General features: G+C 42.9%; 1 protein-coding gene across 2 annotated transcripts in view; it reads right to left on the reverse strand.

Annotated features, from left to right (window-relative positions):
* The window catches only part of LRP6 (LDL receptor related protein 6), a 132,273-nt gene extending 113,195 nt beyond the window's left edge, over positions 1-19,078 (reverse strand). For both annotated transcript variants that reach the window (XM_074825657.1, XM_074825655.1), the window contains exons 1-2: positions 18,786-19,078; positions 2,315-2,708 (exon numbers count right to left, since the gene is read on the reverse strand). In XM_074825657.1, the coding sequence (XP_074681758.1) occupies positions 2,315-2,708; positions 18,786-18,840 (449 nt within the window). In that variant the 5' untranslated portion in view covers positions 18,841-19,078. The remainder of the gene's footprint in view (positions 1-2,314; positions 2,709-18,785) is intronic.
* Between the last annotated feature and the right edge of the window lie 7,368 nt (positions 19,079-26,446).

Consider the following 26,446-nt stretch of genomic DNA (forward strand, 5'->3'; position numbering starts at 1 on the left):
TTTAATGAAAAATTGAACTGGTGGGTAACGATGACCTTAGTGTAAATTTTGCCGCTAAATAATTTCTTTTCATGAATTGTAAGAGTTTATAAAACTGTATCTGGAATAACCATCAACTGAGCATAATAGGAGATGGATTAGACTGCAGGAAAATGAGAGGGGTTTTGCTTTTCCAAGTTTCAGATTTTATTAACCGCTCTTAGATCCTTTTATGGCTTATTGCTACCACTGTCTGCCAGGCAACAGTGTGAAACCAAGACATTTACAGGACTAAAAAAAATGTAAATATTAGTGCATACAAGAACAGCTTGGGAATTTTTAATGTTTTTTTAATTTACATCCCCGTGCTGATGCCACCCTTCTAGCTATGTTTCAAGCTTTGGAGGCCATTCTGTAATGTAATCAGATTTATTGAAATCTGAGAGGTTTTCTGTCATAAAACCGCACACGAGAATTGCAATTTTTGCAACTGCAACATGGCAAGACAGAAAGTGGATCTATTAGTGTATTACCTTCCTAAAACATACCCATCACATAACAACTTCAGAAGCAACCTCTACGAAGATTTAGGAGAGAAAAAATATTTTGTCTTTCAATTACAGCTGTTGGAGGGGTTTTTTGTTTTGGTTGGGGTTTCTTTGTTTGCTTTGTGAAGGGGGGGGTTGGTGTTTGGGGTTTTTGTTTAAATCTAGGCATGTTGAAGTGTTTACTCCTACTGCTTTAACAGATCATCAGTATGGATAAGGTTATGAGTTCACTTTACCTTTGATCTATTTCATTTTTTCTTCTCGTACTTTCCTCTGTGTAAAGTATTATGAAAGAGTGCAAGAATATGCAATCATCTCATTTTGATCACTGAGCATATTACTGTATGGATTCAGAAAATACAAATACTCTTCTAAAAAAGACCAAGTGGCTTGACAACTGTATGTTATTCCTAACTAAGAATCTCCGTCTCTCTGATTACAAGCCAGAGTGTTTTTCCTCCTTTTTCTCTCTCAGTTTTGGGATGGTGGGTGGAAGGGACAGAAGCGTTACACATCCTTTCTTGCATTCTCTTAAATGGTTTTAGAATCTAATAAAATAAAATTAATGCTATCATTGGCTCCAATTTATAAGTTGCAGAGAGATAGGAAAAGCATAAATCCATCCTTTTGTTATTTCCAAAGCTGGAAATATAAGTATTGCAAAAGAAACATATTTCCTGTTTATATATTGTCAAGAGTCTATTGAAAATGTAGAAGAAAATATTCAAGATATGATATTTCTATGAAGTTCAGGAAAGAAGCCATATTTTACAAAGACACTTTCTTCTTTTGAAGGGACTCAAACACGCAAGTTCAACAAATATAAAAAAAGCTGAAAGCAGCTAAAACAACCCTCACCTTGCCAAAGAAAGAATGCCTTGATTTCTCCCCCCCAAAAAACGTGAAATAGTAGTACAATAGATTCATTTTCTTGCTTGTTCAGGGAACAAAATATAATATAAATAAGATCTGTACTACAGATTTAAAAAACTATCAAAAGATTACACAGCATCAAGGATATTCCATTAGCCTTTCACTTTGGGAGAGCCAGTCAATTTACCACAGGTGACCACCTATGGGGTAACCTCAAGCTAGCCATTTATATGACATCACCAAAACCACCACATTTCTGGCAACCATGGCTTTGTCCTAAGAACAGAACAAAAAGATTATACTGTAGGTCACGTCCAGGGACTGAAATGAGAGCTGAGAGGAATTAGACCTGTCCTAGAACAGGGTAAAGCCAAAACACAGGATTTTTTAAAACAGAAGTTTCCTCCAGGGTAGGGAGAGGAACCCTTCTGTAAATGTTCTAGTTAAGTGCTAAAACATGTCTCAAATTATTATTAATACAGTGCATTGATTTCTCTCATTTCTTCTGCTGTTTCAATAAAGCATGAATATCAACAATGAACAAAGCTCCAAAAAATTCCGTTACTTGATACTGGCAGAGCGCCACAAGTCTGTCCACAGGCAACTGATGGCCTTTCAAGCAGATTATCTTGGGTTTTACGTTAAAACTTCTCCATTTCTGTTCACCTTCTGCACTACTGCCAATATAAGTTTCTAGTACTGTTTTAAAGTCTGATGATTCCTAGTTGTTCACAAACCAATGTGACTGCAATTTCAGAAATGCAAATTGTTTTCAAATTACACTACTAGAAAGAGAAGCAAATAATGCAAGATGTCTTATGTTCAATAACAGTACCGTTGCTTATTTAAAATCATTCAACAAACAAAAAGTAGCAGAAGTTTTAATATTTGTAATTATTTTAACAAAGACTTACCCTCTTGCAGGATCTAAGGCAATTGCTCTAGGTTGATCCAATTCTTGCCAAAACAAAACTTTTCTCAGTGATCCATCTAAATTAGAAACTTCAATCCGATTTGTTTCAGAATCTGTCCAGTACAATTTCTCTCCCAGCCAGTCACATGCCAGCCCATCAGGTGACAGAAGTCCAGAAACGACCACATTTTGTACACTCCCAGATTTATTGAATTCTGTTCGTTTAATGGCTTCTTCACTGACATCACTCCAGTATATCAACCCCTTTACAAACACGAAGTCCACTGCTGCTGCGTCCTCTAAGCCACCCACAATCACCGTGGCGTTCTCCTTCCCGTTCGCAGCATCCACCAGTCGCAGGTCACGTCGGTTCGCGTACAGCAACAGCGGGGCAGCTTTAAATGGGAGAAATAAGGGGTGGGGGGACAGACAGATGCATTAACACCACTCATATTAAGTATGACTTGCACTATGACGGTGCATCAGGCCGTAACTACTAATTTAAGAATTTTAAATAAGAAATAAAAAATAGGTGGGGGGACATTTTGAAGTTTGACTAAAAAGCACTGACTTGAAGCCTTTCAACAGTGCTACAGCTCAAGATGGTAACTTTGTAATGGGCAGCTCATTATTCTGGGCTGTGCATTATTAAAATAAGATTAAAGAAGAGGGGAAAGAACAAAGAAAAACAGGGGTTTGAAGTGCCCAAATGACACTGTTCTGTAGAGAAGGATGTTTAAATAAGAATCTGAAATACAAGGGTAAAGCAGTTTTCTAAGCACTCACCACTGGCCCACCTGAGCAAAGACTCATATTTTTTTGCTAGAATTAGTAATACACACCCCACTTCTATAAAAGTGTAATTCATGTCAAGCTATCAAAGCCACCATCCTGTTTTTGGGTGGGATGGAGTTAGGTTTCTTCAGAGTAGCTAGTACAGGACTGTGTTCTGGATTTGTGCTGGGAACAGCGTTGGTAACACGGGGATGTTTTGGTTATCGCTGGGCAGCGCTTACACAGAGCCAAGGCCACTTCTGCTCCTCACAGCACCCGCCAGTGAGTGGCTGGGGGGCACAAGGAGCTGGGAGGGGACACAGCCGGGACAGCTGACCCCAACTGACCCCAGGGACATCCCAGACCACAGGACATTGTGCTCAGCACGTAAAGCTGGGGGAAGGAGGAGGAAGGGGGGGATGTAGGGAGCGATGGCGTTTGTCCTCCCAAGTCACTGTTACGTGTGACAGAGCCCTGCTGTCCCGGGGATGGCCGAGCACCTGCCTGCGAGGGGGAGTGGTGGATGAATTCCTGATTTTGCTTTGCTTGCGTGCACAGCTTTTGCCTTCCTGATTAAACTGTCTTTATCTGAAACCACAAGTTTTCTCACTTTTACCCTTCTGATTCTCTCCCCCATTTCAGCAGCGGGGACTGAGCGAGCGGCTGGGTGGGGCTGAGCTACTGGCTGGGGTTAAACCACAACAGCCACCTGTATGTTGATACTCTCTGAAATTTTTTTTATATATAGGACATTTTACACATAATACTTACAAATACAAAATTCATTGCACAGCATGAGACGAATGTTGTTTTAGAATGCTGAAGCTGGTATGAGGAGGTAGGGAGAAAAACATCCACAGGAATGGACAATACTGAGTTCTTTCAAGCTCAGCTCTACCACTGCTGGTTCGTTCTCTAACTCAAAGCCTTTATTTTATATGCTTTATTCACTTACTTTATCCGTTTGCACAGTCTGCATATTTTTCATAGACAACACCTAAGATGACTAATCAAAAATAGTAACCATGAAAACAGATAGGTTCTGAGATGTCATATGCCTGTTTAGTTGTCCTTAATCACAAGCTATATATAACATTATGAAAATTCCAGCCTTGTTCCTACTTCAACAAAAGGTTAAGAAAAACACTACATTTTTATAAAGCAGACAATCACATCCTTTTAAATCCACTATCAGAAAACATTTCTACCTTTCCCTGTGTTTACTCAGGCACTGTAGCAACAGAGCTATACAGCAGCATTTAGACACATACTGTGACTGACATACTAAATGCTCCTGTCACCATACAAATTTAACAAAAATCTTGAAGATGTATTCATCAGCATAGGTGGCCACTTTAAGCTTCCAGCAAGATGTATGTCCTAACCAAGAGGTTTACATTTATAGAGCCAAAGATGTGCCTGGCTGCATAATGTCAAGGGCTACACTGCCAGAGAAGATACAGTTCCCCCTATGAGAAACTCACACTGAAATTAGAAATACTAAAACAGACTTCAGAAAATTGAAAAGCTGGTTTCCAAGATCAGGCTACTCTCCTGATTACCACAAAACTGTTTCTTAAAGACACTGCCACATGTGCACTGGGAGATGCTGAAGGAACTAAGAAGTACCTTCATCTACCTCCAAATAAACAAGTTCTGCTATATATGTTTGGAAGCTTTTCTTTCTTTCTGTCTTCCTTTTGTTGTTGTTTTTTGGGGGTGGTTGGGGTTTTTTTTTTAAAAAAAACCACACTAAATTGTTTGTGCCGTCATCCTAACCTTAGACACACAAAATATAATTTTTTTATGACAATCTTTAGAGAAGTTATGAAAGGGAGGGGGAAGATTGGCAGTTTTAGTAATGCTAAATTTGTATTCCCCCCCTCCATAAAGCAAGTTTTTATTGTGCAGCAAAACATTTAGTTTAGAGATTATACTTTCATGGATTAGATTAGAAATTAGAAATTAGAAAGCAGAATCTTAAGAAGGTTTATTACCTTACTCTGCTATCTCCTTCCTTTCCCTGCAAAGTTTCCCACCCCCTAAAGATTTAAAATTAATTACAGTGGAGTTTCTTGAAGAGCTGGCTGCTTACGATGACTACATTTTTCAGAAAAAAGTATTCAATAAACTGAAAGTGGTAAAAAAATACTTTGTCAAGCCTGCATACAGTCGTAACCTGAAAAATCTAGTTAATAGCCAGCTCAGTATCATCTAGTGCACCATAGGAAAGCGTGCAGCCAACTGGCAGGACTCTCTCTAGTAAGACACCATACCCAGCGTTTGAAAAAAAGTAAATCCATGCATAAACGAGTACAGGCTCCATTATCACGTGCAACATGGAGCAGGAGTGCCCACGCACACAGCAAGCACTGAGTTGGAACACCAGGCATGTCAAGTGTAATCACCGAGGCCTGAAGGCACTGCTGGGCATTGCAGAGGTTACTCACTCCTTACTGGAGCTCAGAGCTGGCTGAGGAAGGACTGGAGAAAACCTCCTCTTCAGGAATGATACAAGTTAGTTGAAAGACGGCTCAGAAGAAACACAGCTACACTTAGGATGTGCAGTTTCACGCAGACTGATTCAAAGCCACAACTTGCAACCCATTCTGCAGGGCTGGCAGATGAGGATATTAAGCTCTCCAATTTGTTGCGACATTCAGGAATGAAGCATGCATCACCAAAATAATAAAAACCAGGTTTGTTCCCCCAGCCCCTCCAACCCTTCCCAGAAAACACGAAGGCTTCAATATCCTATAAAACCCAATTACTTAAGTTGGCAGTATTAGTACCTAGTATCATCTTTGCCATTTACTTGACTCAAACAGCAACTCCAGAAGGAAAATTGTGGCAGAAGATCCCATCCTGCCCCATGTAACTCACTTTAAAAGAAGAACAGAACACTGAAAAGACAGCTTTCTTGAATAACAGAGTTATGAACTATACTAATAACCTAAGAGAAGTCCAAGAGAAACTCCTTTGAAAGCCAGGCAACTGTTCTGCCATTTAAATTATAATGGGAAAAAGAGATACAACTCAGATTTTTTTTTTTCAGAAGCTTAACTCTTTACATGTGTTTCTATTTCCTTTTCTACAGACATCATAAAAATACGTATTTTAACTGCAACAAACTATAATACATTGAAGAGAGGCACATATTTTTTAAAAGTAAAACACACCCATCCTGGAAATCAGTAACTGAAACGGTAGTGAACATTACCATGGCCTCTGTCACCTGAGAGGTCTACATGTAGTTTATTCTTCTAAGTAAAGTACCCAATACAGAGTAAAGGCTATGCTTAGTTATCAAATAAGCTTCTTCTGTATCCACCAGCAGGAACAAGCATTTGCTTAGAGAACACAAAAGTTACAAAAACTAAAGTTTAACACATTTGAACCGCAACAAAAATAATTTAAATCGTAAGAAACTCCTGCCAATAGCAGGTCACTGAGCCTGACTGCTTCTTAACTCCAATACTCACATAACACCTTCCCTAAGCTTACCACATTCAATATTAAAATCCAGACACTGCCTTTTTCTGCCTTACCTTTACAACTAGAATTCTACATCAGCATCCTTCTCACGACCAAACTCCAATTTTTTTATCAAATATTTCTCTTGGCTGCAACTCTTGTCTCTCTCCCTAGCATACTGAAAGTTGCAAATCCCCAAGATACTTAAGTGTGGCTTCCCTAACACTTGTTTCTTAAGTCTAGCTTTGTACATCTGATCTGTGAGTGTCTGATACCGGCTTAAAAATGCTACAGCCCACAGGATGCAAAGTGATGAACAAATGTAAAAAGGTTATAAAAAGCTAAATAGCTTTTTCAATGTTTTTGGTGTTTAAGTGGCAACTTTAAGATGTCAGAATTTGTCATACTTTTCTTTAACTAGTCCAGAGGCCTTTTCCACAAGTTCCCGCTTGCTCCTTTCCACTTTCAATGATCCGTGACATCTCTGGGTGCCACGAGGTCAGTGTTACCTTCAGCACGCTCATTCTCTTTCACTGAACTGGAATTTAGCCTGGTTAAAGCAATTAGCAGAGTCTCATTTTCCCCAAACCCTTTTTTTCCTCATTCCCAACCCCCAGCAATGCTGTTTTACCCCCTCACTTAGTTAAGGGCCCCTCCCCAAGCTGATTCAAATCATGACGTCAGTGAAAGGTTTGACTGGGTTAGCAAGTTGAATCAACTCAAGAAGTGGTCCAGCAAACTCCAAAACTAACATAAGGCAAACAGCAGGGAGCTGGAAGGGGGAGCAGCTCTCCCCCCTTTCACTGGCAGCCTGCTAGATCCGCTCAAGATGAGACTGCAGCCACATCCTTTCTCCCCAGTTCCAGTTTCAGCCGTCGGTTCCCAACCCCTCTTTTGCATTGGCACTAGCACTTGTCCCATAGCACGGCGAGACAACACAGGGAGCTAAACCAGCAGCAGGCTACCGTGCTCTCCCCCACAGCTGACAAAAAGTAGATCTTAGCCAGCCATCACCCAGAACCGGTTCAGAACAAAATCAGATAAACACAAGAACCAGCACATCAGGGAAAGGGAGGAGTGCATCAGCTTTGACAAATTAGCTGAACCAGTTGCTGGTGAACCTCCAATTTAGGAACAGGACCCACCAGACTAGAGGTGGCCACTGTAAGTTGTGGCAACATGCCCCAGAATCCCAGTGTGGCCCAGCCAGTAATACTGGGCAACTGTTCACATTGTGGGAAGAAATATCCATGCAGGAATCCACTGGTAAGAAACCCATGGATTGTTACATTGGAAGATGATGTCATTGAGTTGGGAAAACTCCCCATCCTTTAAAAATCTTGAAGAACTCCGAGTATCTGAAGGTGAATTGATACTGGCAAGCACACTGTTATGAGGGTGGCAAACATGAGGACTGCAGAGGAGGAGACACAGTGATGAGATGCAACAGGGGAGGTTCAGGCTGGACATTAGGGAAAAAATTTTCACAGAAAGAGTGGTCAGAGAGTGGAATAGGCTGCCCAGGGAGGGGGTGGAGTCACCATTCCTGGATATGTTTAAGGGTTGTTTGGATGAGATGTTGGGGGATATGGTGTAAGGGAGAACTTTGTAGAGTCAGGCTGATGGTTGGACTCGATGATCCCAAGGGTCTTTTCCAACCTGAATGATTCTGTGAGATATGCCAAGCAAATACACGCTGTCCTGGACAAGGCACAGTGAGCAAGAAGGATTTGCCAGGTGTCTTGACAAAATGACACGCACACACATTCCATCCACAAGAGAAGAAAAAGCAGATAAATGGGCACAGACAACTAGCACAGAGCATTAACTGCAACCTCCTCAGAACCATTCTATACACAAAACTCCTTGTATGTAAAACAATCCTTCCCATTCCCAAGATGTCCCACAGAGAGCCAACACAGGAACGTAAGAAAACCCCTCTGGACTGACACAAGGATTCTGGCACAGTCAGTTCTGAGGACTCTCCCTTCACTGCCCAGGTTTCAAATTTCTTCATCATTGCTTATGCTTATAAGGGATTCTGTATATTTGTTATGTGTGAATGTTTGAGTTTTGCTGCTCAGTTTGAGGGAGCAAGAAGGAAAAGGTTGAGGTAGCATTGGGAATAAAAGCCTGGGGGACTATCAGATCAGAAGAGAGGCAAGTTGCAAATGAAAATAATCTTCCTCAAAAAGCAGGGACCCAGCCTCAAGAAACTTATACAGATGGTTTGTATTTTCAAACATAAAAATCACCAGGAAATACGTAAGAGTTTCAGCACAGCAAGCAGCAGGCCAGGATTTTGCACCAAGTGCTCTATCACACCACCTTTCCTGATTCATTCCACACAATTTTAAGAAAACTAATGAACTGACTTACCAGTAGCCCCCATTCCACCTTCACTGTGAATGGAGAGCTCTCTCCTCTCTGAACCTCCTTGTTCTCACAAATATAATTGCAGGACACAGCAGGCAACTAGGACTTTAATAAACAAGAGCAGGAGGCAGCCCAACCTTGTCAGAAAGGACATTTTTTCCTCTTTTCAGCTAACCTGAGGTGTACTCCACGTGCTACAGCCACCTGAGGGCTGTTCAGGTGGTAACTCAAAAGGTTACAGGAACAGTCAGGCTTGCCCATGAATGAGATGAGTAACCACATCAGTGCAAAAGCAAAGACACCAAGCAGCAACGACGACACTTGGATTCTGCACCAAGCTTCTACCATTAGTTTTGCAGGTCTTTGGCCAGACAGGAGCCATGGAGACCAAGACATCCTGCAAGACTAGATGGTACAAAGGCAGTAAGTCATCTTTTAACCTGCTGAAATAACAGGGAAAAAATAATCTTGCTAAAGAGCTAGAAGGATAGAGGCAAGAGAATGAGAGGAGAAAAAATGGAGTACAGGGGAAGGATAGAAATACCAGGTCCAGGTATAAAAATCCAACAGAGCTGGCAGAGTATAGCAAAAGCACACGAGTGAAGTACACCACCGCCTCCAGTGTATCACGGGCAAATAACTTTCTGAATGACAGGCATCACCCGTCAAATCATCCTGTTGGCAACAGAGCCATAGAGCCAGCAGTTGATAACTTCCAAATTATCACCTCATGTCTCTCCTCAGTGTTAGGTCCATCTTTCCATAACACTGACTCTCCTACTCTGAAGTTCTTTCCATTGCACTCTCATGGGGATAAAACACACTGCTTTAGCAGCTGACATCTCCTTAACTTTATATGCTGAATCTATCTTGCTGACAACAACCTAGGATGAGCAGAGCCCTGTGCTCCCTGGCCAGGCATCTGCTTGCAGCTGCACTGCCATGTGACACTACTGCCGCCTTCTATTACCCTGATGCTTACAAGAGCAGCAGGCTAGTAGAAGAAGTGGCAAGAAAATAAAGGTGACCTGGCAGCAGCACAATACACTTTCCTGGGCCAGCAGATGACTCTGGAAAGCAGGAAGGCTCCTAGGGATGTGTGACCAAGTAGTACCGTGACCCACATTAATGTCTGCACAACCTCAGCATTACACTTCCCACTTCCTCAGGTGCCCTCATAACCTTCCTCCAACACTCTCCCAGTTTCTCAAATAGTTGTCAGAATAACACACAGTGCTGCAGATGAAGTCATACCCGTCCCACGCACATTGGTAATACTTCCCTAGCTCTACTGGAAACACCCATGTTTAAATCAACACAATCTGTTAAATGAAAAAGTTGCTTTGCAGCAGTTTCCAAGCCCACTATCTCCTGTCTGCAAGGTACGTTTCCAACAGTTCTCCCACGTTTCCAACAGTTTTCCCAAGCACACACCTTCGCTCGTGAGGAAAAAGAAATCTTGTTTGGTTGTACGGTACCAATTAGAGTCCCACATCCGAATAGGGATGACATTTTGCAACCCAAACTCGAAGCTGTATGATGACAGATAAGACAACCTGATCGCACTGAAACAACACGCTACCCTTTACACTTTCTGGTGTCACCATTTCCTACAGCGCTTCTAACTGTAAGAAAAAACCCCAAAGCCTCTCTCATATCCCTCATGAAGCTGCTGAAAGACTCTGTGTTGCTTAAGTCCCTCCACTAAATTAGAGCACCGAGACACAACATTGAGATGCTGTGACAAAGGTAGCCCATTTCCCAAAGCCCTGGAAGGCTAAAGGCCGCCAAATACACCTTCTACACCCCGACATACTGAGGCAGGAATGCTCCAAATTTGTGAAGCAATGGCAGCTCATTACGTGTTCCAGCCTGGCCAGCACACGTGTTTGGGGGTGCACATCCAGTTGAGAATGACCTGGGAAAGCTCCAGAGCTGGAGGACCCTACTTCAACTGACACCCTGTGGGAACAGCCCCAGCCAAAGGGTCTCACCCAGACTGCCAATAGTTCCAATGTGGACCAGAAAAATCCACACCCTGAGCAGCAGCACATTGGTTTGCCTTCAAACTAACAAAGCCTTTTTCCACACTGACAAGAAGTTCATAGGCACTAAGCTACCCTTAGATAACTTTCAGCAAGTTAGTTGAGCTGGCGTGCCTACGGCTTAAAAAATAGTCCTGAAGTCTAGTCTCATGAGGTAAAAATCAAAACAACTTTTTAAATGTATTTATTCTGTTTTGTGGTTGGGGCTTTTTGTTTGTTTAGATTTTTGAAGTGCTATCAGGAAGCTGCTGTAAAGCACGAACATGGAATTTAGCACGAAAGACCCCAACTGGATGACAAAATAACCCATAAAACAGAAAAAGTCGCCAGCACTGATGAGTACACCACAAAAGTAAGCAACAGCCCTGAGCCAGGACATAACAGTGGGACAGATCTGGGGCAGAAAGAGTGGGGGGGAGCCGCAGTACTGCCTCGAAGGCTTAGCACATTTTCATTCCCACTTCTCTGCAATTCTTCAGGAAAGACCGTATCAGCTATCCAAGGATTTCTTTGTGGCATACTTTCCAGGCCAAGCTCAGTGAATGGCAGCTTTGTCAGTTCATCCATCATAACAACTATTGAGAATAAACTAAGCCATACCTCCAACCAGTAAAACAATTTCACAGATTTGGTTTCTCATGCAGATAAAGTACTTACTTCAAGACAAGACAGTATCAACAATTTTGCAAAAATATGACAGATTCACGCTGAACTAGAAAACAGTTTTCTAAGAAAATTAAAAGAAAATGCTCACAGTGCAAGTTTAAAACAACTTTCCATCAGCCAAAGGAAAAAAGTTCTCAAACGAAAATTACATTTTCAACAGTCAAATTCTTAAACTATTAAATTTACTACAGATTAATATAATAAATAACAATTCCAGTTCAAATGAACAGTTAGGGACTGTTTTTAAAGAGTAAGGAAAGATGTGCACATACTTCAAGAATTTTGAAAATTATTGCACATTTGAATTTTTTTTTGGAAACACAGTTGGACCTCTGTGATCTATTTTATTAACTCTCAAAACACTCACATTCCAGCACTATTAATGTCAAATCTTCAACAGGCTTACATCAGATGTAGTGACACATAAAAAAAAAAAAGACACATTCACATCCAGGATCCCTTGAAAAGTATGAACGATCTCATCTTTTTCATATTGGATAGGACTCATTTCTGGTAATCCAAAAGAAAAACAAACCAACCCATAAACACAAACCCACCCAACTTGGAATTACTTTACTTAGGATTTTTACCGTAAAGTCTAACTGTTGAGCCTCAGTTAAGTTTCTGAGTTATTAGAACACCAGTGCATTTTCAAAGTGGACATAACAACAGTGACTACAAGGTTTACGATTTCCTACTCTTCTGTTATTCTTAATATTTCTACTCTATTAATCTATGTGTGGACAAGAGGATTCTTGGATTTCCAAAGTGTCAACATTTTCATTAACTCCAACACTATGAGTACAAGCCAGAGTTTTAGTCACTGCTTTGACAGACAACAAAGGAAAAAAAGTCTGAAATTCTATGACACCTTACATTTCTGTCACCTTCCACATACCCTTAACTTCCAGAATTCAAGCAAACACATCAGCCACCTTCTAGAAGCCTGAGCTCTCTGACAACGGACAGAGGAGAATGCTTATTACGGAGGAGTTCTGGAGGCATAAACAGTTTAAAAAAAAAACAAAAAACAAAAACCAAACACACAACCAAAAACATACAAACAATGTTTTTCCTCTGGGAACAGAGCGGGGGAGGGGAGGAAGAGTAAGAAGAAAAATATAAAGGAGAAAATTACATTTTGGTATATTAGAGAAGGAAAACAAACGATTTTTGACTAAGCAAAATTATACAGCTAGTTGATTAAGATTTTCTGTCTCAAATATGATTACTTTTCAAATCTGACATCAAGAGCTCACACATGGCCCTCATAAACAGAATTAAAACTATAACCCCATTTCTGCCACATTGATTATATCACAAGGGAGTAATTCTATTTAGGTAATGTGATCCTGTAACAAGATACTAAAAAAATCTGTACAAATGTTGCCATTTTCCATGTCTGTTTATATTAAAAACATTTCCTTATTGTTCTCTCCTTATAAATAATGAAGCTCGGAAAGCATTCCATCTTTTAAACTGACACGCTTCTTTCTCCAAATAGTTTATAACATTTTGCAAAGGAAACAAAGTATTACTAACTAAATCACTACTTCTTTTAACCTACACTTTGAAGGGTATGTTCTTAAAGGTGTATTAGAAATCAAATGAAAAAAGGTATTACAGTATTCCCATTCTATTCAGAGACTGGTAGGCTTGACTCCATTTCAAAATTGGTGGGGGACTGTGCCAATTACATTGAAATAGAAAGATAATCACAAGGAGACAAAAAAACCCCACCCTATTTTCATAACTGTTTCACAGGAGAATGTATCGAAAAGGAGAAATGATGACAAGCTCATTTCTACTTGCAAACACCATCACTGCGTTCAGATCAAGTTCTGTCCATGTGGAGCAAGTATCAAGCTTGTTCACATTGTGAATCTCTCGCCATAAATATTTATAAACTACAAGGATATCTAGAGAGCTTAATGAAGGCTATGTCAGCTTGCCTGCCAAATATACAGATAGGAGAAAGTTACTTAATATTTAGGGTGGCAATACCCAGCATTTATGTACAGTCTATTAGAGATGCAATGCCTTCCCCTTCCAAGCTTTGGACAATCACCACAAAAGAATGACACGGCTTCTTTGTTTAGAGCACTGTGTATTCTGTAACTCTGCGAGTGGCATATGCTCTGAAACCACATAAGTGAGGGATAAGTTGAAAAAATAAAGATTAGAAAATGTATTTCTTTCACCAAACCAGCAATCACCCTCTAGAAGAGTCATCACTACAAAGCACTGGGCACAGAAGCAGCGGAAGTCCTCACTGCATGCTCATCCTAAACCTCGTGTCCGCACACCAACAGTCACCCTCGGTGAGCCACAGCTCAACTTTTAAGCGAGCAGTGCCAACTGCTTTATACGAATGTGAGCAGACCATTCCTGAAGTCTGCAAGGCAGGTGCATCCCCACATGTCTTTCTAAGCAACTTATATGACTTACTGGTAAAAGTGCATCTGTGGGAAATTCCTTACCAACATAAATTCTGCTTCACTGGCAGCAACTGCCTTCAAAGTACAAATGGCCCCCAAGCACCATCAAAGTGAGCAGCAGCAAAGAATTTCACCAGCCACCCGTGTAGTTTACTAACCAATTCTCTCTCAGGTGAGTGGGCTGAAGCATAAGGGCTCCCCAGAAGAACTGGGAGAGGAGCTGAGCATGCTCCCAGGCACAGCAGAGCCAGCCAGAAGCAGGAGCACGCAACAAAGCTTCAGTGACAATGGCATTTCTGGTGCCACTCAACAATAACATGTACCCCTCCCTATAGCACAAGGAAGTGGGACTCTTTTGAAGAAGTCACCAGCAAAGCAACCCAAGTATTTAGCATTTCATAGGAAATTAATGAGGTTAAATATGCTGGGGACAAAAAATGTAGTGTTTAAAGTCTGCAGACTGGCTGCCAGAGGAGATGAATGGTGGCAGATCAGAAACTGAGATCTGTTTCTCCCTGTTTTCCTCCCCTACCCCACTCCCTCAGAATGAAAAAAAAAAAAAAAAAAATCTTTGCTCTACTTGATTTGAACTAAAAAGTAAATCCCATATTACGTGCACAGCAGCAGGTATTTTTGAAGCTGGCATTTTTGAGATGTGACATCATCATAAAAGGTGGATTACAGATGTCCAAAGGAATCAGATTTCTCCAGCTCCCAAAGACAGAGAGTTTAAAAGGTTCCTGCACTCCAGATTCTGACCTATCTTCCTGCAAAAAAATCACCTCCACATTCTACAGCTTCTAGCCAAACTCCTTACCTAGAACTCAGGGAATGCAGATGTAATCAATTTATTAGGGAAAAAGGAAACATGAATATTGCTAATGCCTCTCTAACCAGTCCTGGTGTGAAACATGAACAAAGCTTTTCACCTGAATATCTTGGTGTAACTCCCACTGAGGGATACAAGAAGCCCATCATCCGCATGGACCTCTGACCAGGTATACACAGCTTCATCCAGACACCCAGAACTTCCCCATATCTTCAGTACACCCTGCCAAAAATGCTGCTTCACTTCACCTCCAAGACATAACAAAAAAATTCCATCTAACTTTCTAAGCCCTAATTTTTTTTAGTTTTAAAGAAAAGCTAAAGCAATCTGATGATAAGTGAACTATATCACAGAGATGCAATTGCAAAAACTATTAAAGTAATGATAGATTTTGTAACACCTTGGACCACTCTAATTTGAGACTGTTCCTATGGAGAGATGAAAGAGGAAAATGCATTGGAAATCACAGCAAAGTCACACTGATTTCTGAGGAATCATACAATGAAAAAACATCACTAGAATGCAGCTGATTCAAGCTTGGGTGGAGAAATAGACCATGATGATTACAAAAAGAAGAACATAGCTCCAGCTGAAACTCCGTACTTCAGCTTCAACTTGAGTGCTTCAGAAGTAAAAAGCCTATTTCTTGTCCCCTTCTCCAACCTCTCGTAGAAAAATACGTGCAAGCACCTCCCGTCACAGCTTAGGAAATCTTGAACATTAAGCTCTTCTAAACTACACGCAAACAAGTCTATCTAAAAAGATACATAAAAGCAAAGATGTTCTGTTTATCAAAAGCAAGTAACAACACATTAAAACAATCACAACAGATTAAAACCAACCCTCTTCTGCAGGCGTAAGACAGAAGAAGGGGTTTTAAAATGCCCATTACCAACCAGGCATTTCCATTTCTTCACTTAAGCACAGAGGTCTGCAACATTCAGTATGTTTGCACAAACATAATTTATTAGATTCCTATTCAAACAAGAGCTTTACGCACTGTCTGCACGATCAGAGTTTAAAAACAAAACAAAACAGCAATTGCATGCTGACTGGGGTGTTATTTCTCGAAGAAAAGTAAGCCGTGAATACTTGCGGAGGAAGAGCTCTATCACTTTTTAATAAGTTGAAACCTCAGTTTCACCCTTATCTGTAGCTCCCTGACAGATGTGGTGCCACTGCTATTGCCTCTTTGCAACTGTCAGTTATCTAACGAGATCCTGATTGGTTTCACAGCTGTCATGAAGAACACTGCAAAGCTGCCATGAAACAGCTCCAGCTCACGCCTACATACGTACCCTCAGGAAGCGGCGGATGGTCAGGGAGGAGGAAGCCCAAACCCCCAAATCAAACCGGGGCCAAGAGAGGAGAACAGAGGCCAGACTGTGACAAGGGTCAAGAGGTTCCAGAAAAGTGAACGCTTTCTTCCATCAGTTAGAGTATGAAGAAAACCCCAACCCCAAACCACAGAACCTCCACAGCAAGCTGTCGTGACAGAAACCTCCTGTCTGTCAGAACCCAAATACCTGCCCTGAAAATGTCAGAAGGATCTGGCAGTCCTTGAACAACTCTGAAAGAAAGGTGCATCCCCGTGCATCCCTTTCTGGCTAGGAACAGCCTGGTACTCCTTCAAGTCCTTATTAGTTTCCAGAGCACTGTGCTTCCAGGTTATCAATTTTGTTCCTTTCCAGATCAGCAAACGAGTCTACCATAGCTTCCTCAGACTAATAATCACAGTTCAGTTGCTGTAAAGCGCAGTCCATTCGCTTTTTTTAAGTCAGGGAGAACACGGAGGCTAGTTCTGTAAGCAGAGGATGCTGCAATCCACAAATATACACTATTACATTTTCTGAGTTTCAGTCTCCAGCACTGTTGGCTTGGTACCCTTCACAGCACTGAATTCACCAACCAAATAGTGAACTTCATAACTTCACCTCTACTTTCATGTATAAACTTATTCATACTCACGCTGGCACTACCTCTGCCTCATTAAGGAAGTGCTGACACCTCTTCTGAACTCAACACATCTTATTCAAACCAATTCTACTTGCATAGCTGTTGTTTATTAGGGAGGATGCATGCATTAAAATTTTTGTTTCTTCAGAGTTCAGCCGTTCCTGCTGTTTATCTCTAAGGCAACAACTAGCCAGTAGGAAAATTACTATCGTGTCACAGATTACGACTTCAGGTAGGTGATCAAACAGCAGGAGCACGTGAACACAGAAGAAACAAAAACGCTGTTCGGATACAAATATCCTCGGCAATAGACAAAAGATGAGAGACAAGAAATGACAGTCTGGATTGTTTATAAAATGAACGTTTCTTCAAAGCATCTTATTAAGCATCATCAAGTACACAAAAATCTGCAAAAGGACATGTCACCATTTTGAGATTAATCTGAAGAAATGACAGTGACGATATTACGTGACATCACACACATCAGCGATTTCTGTGCTCTCATCTGAACTAGGTTGAACAGCAAGTTAAAGCCAAACAAATGGTTTAGTAAGAACTGGTATAATTGTTACATAAGAAAATGAACTAATCAGGAAACAGTTTCTCTCCATACTCCAGGCTCAACTTTTGAAAATTAGGGTTTCCCAGCACAATAGACTACAAAATGTTACACAGCCTATTTAAATAAGTATATTTGTATCTTTGCAAACAGGATACAATATGGCAAACAGATGCATAGAAAAAAAAAAAAAAACAACCACACAACGTATGGAGGAGAATTTTTGTTTTCCACAGTACTGAGCAACTGGCTACTGAGCAGTTACTTCAACCTAAACCACCTTTACTCTAGCTTTCATGGAAGCACACTAGTGTCAGATTTTCTAAATCGAAGTGTGGCTTAGTGATTTAGCTCTTCCCCCATCTAGTGTGAAAAAAATACAAGTAAACAGCAAAACGATGGATGCAAACACCACAGGTGATTTCTTCCCTGAAAGACAACACATAGAAATAGCTACTAGAGTTCAGTTTACAGCATAAACAAGAAAAATGCTCGGGTTCCGTACCAACTGTGCCCGGTACGACAAGACATTTTGTTGGGGGGGGCGGGGGGAGGGAAGCGGCAGAAAAATTCTCAGCTACTTTAAGTGACATCCCCTTGTAAGGCACTGGACTGCTGATGGAAAGCTGTATGAACCTCCGTGGCAGTTCACCAGTGAAACACAAACTTCTCTCAAGTCCCAGCGCAGAGCCAGCACAGCTGAGCGGAGCATTCATTCCTCTTCTCGCCAACTCCGCACGCTCACTTTGCTGCGAGGAAGCTCTCGGTGAAACACCCGTTCCCGGGCACTTTTCAACAACACACAGACACACACATACACCCCCCACCCACCCACCCACCACACACACACACACTCACACTCCTCCTCCTCCTTCGCTGAATACGTGCGGCTCCGCACCCGGCAGGATAAACCCCCACTCTCGGGGGAGGGGGAAACGAGGGGAGCCTGGCGATAGGAACAGCGATATCAGCCTGACACCGGCGTGGCCGAGCTGCTGCCCCAGAGCCACGGGCAGCTGGGGGGTGTGGAGAGAGATGTGGTGGGGGGGGTATTGGGGGGGCTTGTTTTGTGGGTGTCTTTTTTTTTAAAAAACAAACTTAAAAACAACAATGGGGCGGCTGGCAGGGCGGGCTGGTCCTAAGCGCGGCTCGGGCCGGGCCGCCGGGGAAGTTGCTGAGGGGGAGCCGGGGAGGCGGCGGCGGCGCGGGGCGGGAGCGCTGCCCCCGCGGCGGGCCCCGCCGGCAGCCAGGCCTCTCCCCTCCCGCACGCCCAAACATGGCCCCTCGCCACCAACCCTGCAACTTTTCCCCCTTACCCCCCCCCCCCCCAACCTCACCGCCGCCGCCCCGCTCACCTCTCATCAGGGAACAAAAACTGCAGGCGAGTAGGCTGCGCAGGACGGCCCCCATCTTCCTTCCCTCCTCGCTCTCACCGGCGGGGAGGCGGCGGCGAGGAGCAGCACCTCCGCTGCCAGTTCATGCTTCCAGGCGGGCGGGGGAAAGGTGGCGGGGAAAGGGGTGGGGGGAGGCGGGGAAGGGCGGCCGCGGAGATTTTCCCCCCGCTTTCGCCGGTCCCTAGCAGGCCACTTGCCCCGCCGAGCCGCCGCGGGAGCGGGCGCTGCCCTCCATGCCGGCCGCCGCCGCCTCACCGCGGCCGTTCCCCCATCCACCCCTCGGCTCGCTCGCTCGCCCGGCCTCCGCCTCCGCCGGGCGCGCACAGGCGCAGGGATACAGCCCTCCTCCTCCTCCTCCTCCTCCTGCCTCCTCCTCCTCCCCCGGCCCGGCCTCGCCTCCCCGCGCCGCGCCCGGCCGGCTCCTGGCTCCCGGAGCAGCGCCCGCCCCCCCCGGCACCTCTCCCGTCAGGGAGGGAGGGAGCGGGCGGAGGGAGCGAGGGGCGGGGGCGAGCGCGCTCACCGGGGCAGGCGCGCGCGCAGCCGCTCTGGCACAGCCGCTCTCCCGCACGCCCGGCGCGACTGACAAAAACCCGGCGGGGGGGTCGGGCAGCCCCGATGGAACCGGGACGAGGACGGGCGGGGTCACGGTGAGGGGACGCGGCGAGGTTGGCGGGTTCCGCCGTCGCATTCCAGCGAGGACTACTTGTCGGGCCTCACCACCTCCGCCGCCGTCTGCGATGCGGTCCGCGGAGCAACGCGGGGAGGGACGGGACTACTTTCTGCCACAGAGCAGGAGCGGCTGCACAAAGGCAGCGGCCGCTCCTCCGCCAGGTGAAGGCGGCCGCGGCTCCTCAGGGCTCCTCAGGGCTCCTCAGGGCTCCTCAGGGCTCCTCAGGGCTCCTCAGGGCTCCTCAGGGCTCCTCAGGGCTCCTCAGGGCTCCTCAGGGCCACCGGTTCCTTCCTTCTGCCTCGCCGGTTCAATTAAAATCGGGGGGGGGGAACGGGCTGTTAAATATTAGAGTATCACTCGGGGGGTGGGGGGGTGGAATTAAGCAATATGATAAAATTAAGTTACAATTAATACCCCCGGTATGGACATTTAAGAGCAGTAATCTTGATCTTTCCCAGAGCAGATCTAGCAGGCGTTCCTTATCAGTAGGGCTTGCTGTTTAGCTGATGTGATGGTGTGTGATTTATTTCCCAGCACTTTTGAGGGTGGTTTGGCTTATTGTCCCCCATGCTAAACCAAATGTAGTAAGCTGGGTTTGTGCCGCTTGGAGCAGCGGTTACAAATAAAAATTAAAATGAGCGGCCAACGTGCTGTGTTCAAACATAACTTACACTTTTCCCTGATTGCGCCCCTGTAAACGCACCCTTTTCTTTCTGAAGAAGCTAAAAAGTTCTGATTTTGTAATATACCCTTGCTTAAAAAAAGCTTCCCTCCTTACCTACTTTGTTCATTCCTAATAAAAAAAAAGCTTCCCTCCTTACCTACTTTGTTCATTCCTAATAAACAATACACAATGCAGCTTTCCTGCATTTCCCCTAGGTTAGAAAATCTACACCAGGATTTCTACAGGGAACTTTAAATATCTGCATCATGTTCTCCGTCCCTCATAGAGGATGACAGCTGGTTAGTAGGATAATGATACGAGGCAGAACAACTTACAGCAAAATTTGAGATCCTTACGTTCAGCAGTCTGTATTATTTTCAGGTTTATTAGAAACTTACAGAAACATTTAACTTTCAATTTCTTATCTGTTGAACATATATTTTCATAGCTTTTCTTGTGATTACAGTAGGAGATAACATCTGGGCCAGATCAAAGGCCTGGGTATTGTAGACTGACTTAACATCAGGCTCCTGGAGTCATATGATAATATCAGACTCTCAGCTTTTACTGGGGAAAAACAAGAAAAGAAACAAACCCAGAGCTTTTTACGAAAAGAAGTATATTTCCAATCTTCAAGGTTGCAAAAAAACATTTTGAAAATGTAAACAATGCGACTCAACGGCAATACCTGCCTGAGGCCAGGTCTACATTACAAAATGTTGTCCTTGACTCTGTGCCCGATAAAGCAGCCTCCTCGGTTACGGCGCTGTCAGCTGGGAGGATTCGCAAACTCCAGCAAGATCCGCACGGATAGTGGAGGGGAAGGGGGGAAGGGCTTCCCGTGCCCAAATCTACCTAGATAGTAGATAACTCACATCTAACCCATGTTGTCACCGCTAGATTTTGCAGGAGCAGGCAGAATGAGCACACCTTTATGTTTATTTTCACTTTTTAATTGGAAGCAGAAAAGAATAAAAGGTTTGTGGGTTGTTTTTTTTTTCCTTATACCATACACTCATAATGTTGCACGATCTGTGATTAACCTCTTACGAAGTACAGCAGATCTGTAATGAATTCATATCTTAATCGCACAGTGCACAGCCAAGGAAAACCTCAAGCCTGAACCCCTGCATCACAGAACTCATTTCTCTACCTGCCGCTCCCTCTCAGATCTTCTGTTTCTGCTGGGAACGCTCTGGTGTCTTGACTACCTCCCTTGGGAGCCTGATCCCCTGCCTGGTTGCTCTTACTTTTAAAGACATCTTCCCTGCTGTCCAGGCTGACTGGTTTTATTTTTGGCTTTCAAACATTATATGCTGTCACCCTCACACTGGTGCATTTCACCGTTTTTCTGTAATTCGAAGCTTTTCCTCTCCTGCTTGGATTTCCTCTGGGCCATTTAATGATTATTGGCTTCACCTCACTCAGCCTAGCCCCTTTCCCCCACAGCCTGCATAGACACAACCCTCCTTTCTCTATTCCAGCCCAGGCAGCTTTTTTTGAACCTTTTTCCCCATCAATGCTTAGGATTCAAGACCAAGTCTATCTCCTAACGTTTTTCAGCTTTACTTCTAATTCATATGGGTAGAATTAACTCCATGGCAGAGGTTTTTACAAAGTAAAATAGGAGGCAAGATTACCGCACACAGAAAAGCCTCTGACAGCCAAGGTTTCTCTGAGATAATTATGTTCCTTTATTTGAGCTTAAAGTCAAAGTAAATGGGAGTGGAGAGGGAATGTCTCTTTTTATTTTAGTAAGAAGCTCCCGTTATTAGTTGCAGTTATTTTCATTAACCGTAGAAAGAGAAACCTCAGTTTGCTGGCTCAAATCCAGTCCAAGGCTCGAACTGCTAAGAAACCTGCACAGCCTTACCCTTACCTCTGGACTTAGATGGTGGCTCAACGATACAAGAGCTTTCACGGGATTTTTTTCATACTCGGGTTAGTTCCCTGGTTTGGTTGGTGGCCCAGCCTCACAAGCAGTCGTGTCAGCCACAGAACAGCAAGGGGCAGCAGCTAGAACTCCTGAAACCAGTGGCGACTGCCAAAGTCACTCTATCTTTGAACTGTGCCCCGAGTTCCAGTGGAGTCAACGGGATCTTTTGTAGGACCAGGACCGAAGTCCCTAATGAGCAAAAGCTGTTAGGAGAAGATGGCTGCTCAGCAAATGAATTTGTGGCTGCCCACATCACAGAAACCACTATCATAATTAGCTCTCTCGCTGAATGTCTCAACAAGAATTAATGGGCATGGCGTGGTGAAATCCTGGTCCCTCTGAAGGCAATGGCAAAATTCTCACTGACTTCAAAAGGGCCAAGGTCTCATACTGAAACTCGAGCTCAAGTCCTCTCTTGCCCCCAGCAGGAAAGTTTGCTGCACAGTAGCTTGGGAAATGGGACGTGACGTAGTGATGACTTCACCAATGACGCCTGACCATTTCGCAGATCAAATAGGACACCCTGACTTGCGGCATCCTCACCTAGGTCATGCAGTCTATATCTGTAAAGAAAAATGCTTCATCTGACTCTTCCTCAAAACAAGGTCAGCTCAAATAAACGTGATAGATATGCCTGACAAGGTTTATCCTGTTCCAAGAGTGCAATGGGTTCACCGTGGTGTTCCTCCTTCAATGAACAGAGTAACAGATCATCTCTTCCTTCCTAAAGTTTGGTAACAAGCTGACATACTTTTCCCCTCGCTTTTACTCCCATACCATATGAACTGCACCTTTTCACTGGGACATGGGCAGCTTACGAGCAGATTTTCTACATCTCTAGCCCAGAAATTTTCTCCAGGTCACGAGATCTTACTTGTTTTTCGCAGTTACTATCTGCAGAGTTTCCCCACAGTCTGTCAAACCGCAGCAAAAACTAGCACTCCTGCTACTTCTGCAGTAATTTTCCCATCAAATCCCGTTTTTTATCACACACAGAGTTGCCTCTTTTCCTTGCATTTCAGTATTACCTTATTTCACCCCCCCACCCCCGTTAAGTATCATACCTATTCTTTCTTTCCCATCTCCTCTACCAGAAGAGGTTGCCTAGTGCCCAGGATGAGAACTGTGTTTCTTTGTGGCTAAAAAAATCCTTACAACAAAAACTTCACAGAGGAGAAGGTGCTCGAGTTCAGCAGCCCATACAGGCGAGCTAGTCCAACAGGAATCTGGCTATATCCCCAAGGGGAAATATGAAATAAGATGACCTGAAAGGCTTGGGCATTTTCTTTACGCCTTTGGAGGAGCGTTTGGACTCCTGCTGATGGTGCATCCAAGGTCAGGCTGTCTACCTACTACCTCTTTTCTCCTCTTCCATCTCCCAGGGAGTTGAAAACAGCACTGCCTGAGGATACGCTTCTTCAGCGGTCGTGTTTTCAGTGTGAACCATGCAGGATTCTGATTTTAATTTGGCACTGCCCACCAGACCACAGGGCAAGTCCAAGACTTTCCTTATGAATATTTAGCCGTGGCTACATTTCAAAGCCAAATTATAAAAATGTCATTTGAGAAAGTTATAGTTCTAAAATTTGTAAAGTACTTTAATGCTAGGTCAATACAGCGAAAACATCCTTTTAAAAGAGCTCACATTTCAGGCTGACAGACACCAAAACACTATTTTGTTTTACTTTGCTCAAATTTTCAAAACCAGTCAGCATCTGGGCTCTATTAACCATAACATGCGTGCCTTTTAAGCAACAACAATTTAAGAATATTTCCTTTTCAAACCCCTTTCATGGAGTTCAGCGTTTTGCAATATGCATCCATAACATTTAACAATTCTGCTTTGCACTGCAGCCTTTGAAGTTTAAAAATTAGTTACTGGTAAAGCGTTGTACGTTTGCTCACACTTTTTTAGTCACAGGGATTAATGACTAGAATTTATGCCTATGGTCAAGAAAGGTAAGTCACCGTGTCACAGCAATTAGTAATCTTTCCTACAACAATTTTCAATCTTTATGTAGCGTACACGGTGTGCCACACCATCTGTGTGCAGCAAAGAGCTCGTTTGCAACTTGAAATACCCACTTCTGGGCTAAAGTTCTGTACCATGGAAGTGAAGTTTAAGGCAAGCAAGAGGCTCATTCCTCTCCAGTTCAAACTCTGGGAGGGAGATTCATATTTACATATCATATTTATATTTCATATTTATATTTATGTTTGCATCCATGTTCATTTTAATTATACTTTTATTTATATTTGTGTTATGTTCACATACAAATTAATCTGCAACTCAGCCAAGACACTATACACCTCAAGAACATGGCTATGAATGATCAACTGTGATACCTCTTCAGGGCTGTTGTTTTTATTAACTGTTAGGTAAATTCTCAAAATAATCTAGAAAAGCAAGAGAAGTTCCTCCGAGCAGAAAAGAGTGCCCTCTAATGGGTAATCTTTAGGTTTAATGTCTGCGATGTTTAATGAGGCCCCCTTCTTTTAAGAGATTTGTAAGGTAAGGTCGCACAAACGCAAGATGTTGGAACAATTTATTATTTCAAGGAAAACCCAAACCTTTTTTACCCTCTTAATTGCTTTATAGGTAGTAATTAAAAATAAGGATGGAGGCATATTCTTGGTAACATTTTCATTAAATTACCATTACCCAGGATTTCTCAGAGAAAAATCGATGCCTCTGACAATTCAGAACTATTACTCGTACTCTACTCAATGGGTTTTATGATTCACTGTGGGAAGCATGTTTCAAGGCCTGGATAGGTAGCATGCAGGACATATCTAAATCCTCAGTTTATTTCAGAATCATAAAAATCATTGTGAATGCCCTAGAGCATGGTACCACTCTTGAATGAGTAAACTTCAGGGACAAAATCCTTACCTTTTTTTTAAAAAAAAATCTTTAAATCAACTAATCACAATGCAGCTAATAGTTTTAATTAGTCCTTGCTCACTTCTCAACTAATGAAATCCCAAGATAATCAACAGTGGCTGATTCTACAATCTGCCTTTTTTTTTAACAGGCTTTGCCCGTAATTTAGTTAGTGAGTTTCTGGTTTATTAAAAACATGGTGATCTTTGCATCAAAGCTATAGGACTTGGAGGGAATGGCCGAAGTGGAAACAGAGTGCCAAATTCTCCCCCTTACCCTGTGATCGACACTAAGTGCAGTGTGTGCTGTAACCTCCCGTGCCTCCACAAAAGATATTCGAAATACAGGCATAGGACAGCAAAAAGCTCAGCACACGTTCACCCCAGCCATTACCTAGTGTCTCCCACTGATTCCACTGCCTGTTAGAGCAGGGATGAATGGGGGTACTTAAGCTTGCACTGGCTCCATATATAAAAGTTGCCATGGCTTATGGCCTGTAAATCATTCTTCATGTGAGGAGTGGATGGAAGAGGCAAATATATACAGTTGAAGTCTCATTTGCTGCTTTTCCATCACCATTATTTCTTGAATAATTTCCGTACAGTGTGGATTTTGATAAAGACTTGCCAGTACAGCTGGCAACTAAATGTAAGTGACAAACACAGAGAAAGACAGACCCACTCCCAAAATATATTTATTAAAACCGTTGTGCATGCTATCAAGATATTATTGAAGGATCATCATATTCCATTTTGGAATAATTAGATTATATTTTCTCCTCTCAAGAAAAAATAGTGATTAGAGTGAGGCTATCCAATCCATTCCTCATCCTTCCTTCTTCCACTCCCTCCCCACTCAAACCCACAAAGACAGTATTTGGTCACATGGATCTTTGAACAAAAGACGGGGAATTGTGTCTGAACAGCCCTGACTCATAAAGCTCCTTCCAATGCCTCTTTCAGTGTCAGTGCTTTGCAGTTAATGCAACTTCTACTAATTTTTTTCCTTACTACAATTGTGAAAAATCTAATACCTTTAGAATGATCTGAAAAGAGCTCACAGAGAACAAAATCCCCATTTAATCTTGGCATATTAAGAAATCTTTTCTTTGAACAATGCATTTAAAATGCTATTTTCTGCAAACACTTTTTTTTTAAGATAAGTAAAACTCTAAGTGTTGAAAGAAATGATGATTTAGAGTCCTGTCTTCATCTGTGGTTTAGGAATCCTGGCACTTTAACTGGAGGAAATATTAGTGAGGATATGTGCATCCTATGGTACACCATGGCAGTAAATCATGAGTTCAGTATATCAAAAGGTGTTCCAGTGACCATGTTAAAGAAGACAATGTGAGGCACAGACCCAAACCACTTAAAGATAGGAGAAAAAAAAAATGTTTGCAGAGCATCGTATATACCAGTTGTTTAGTTGTTCCTTGCACTTTGCCTACCACCTCTCAGTTAGTCAT

The sequence above is a fragment of the Strix aluco genome, chromosome 5 (assembly GCF_031877795.1).
Source record: "Strix aluco isolate bStrAlu1 chromosome 5, bStrAlu1.hap1, whole genome shotgun sequence".
In the NCBI taxonomy this organism is placed as follows: Eukaryota; Metazoa; Chordata; class Aves; order Strigiformes; family Strigidae; genus Strix; species Strix aluco.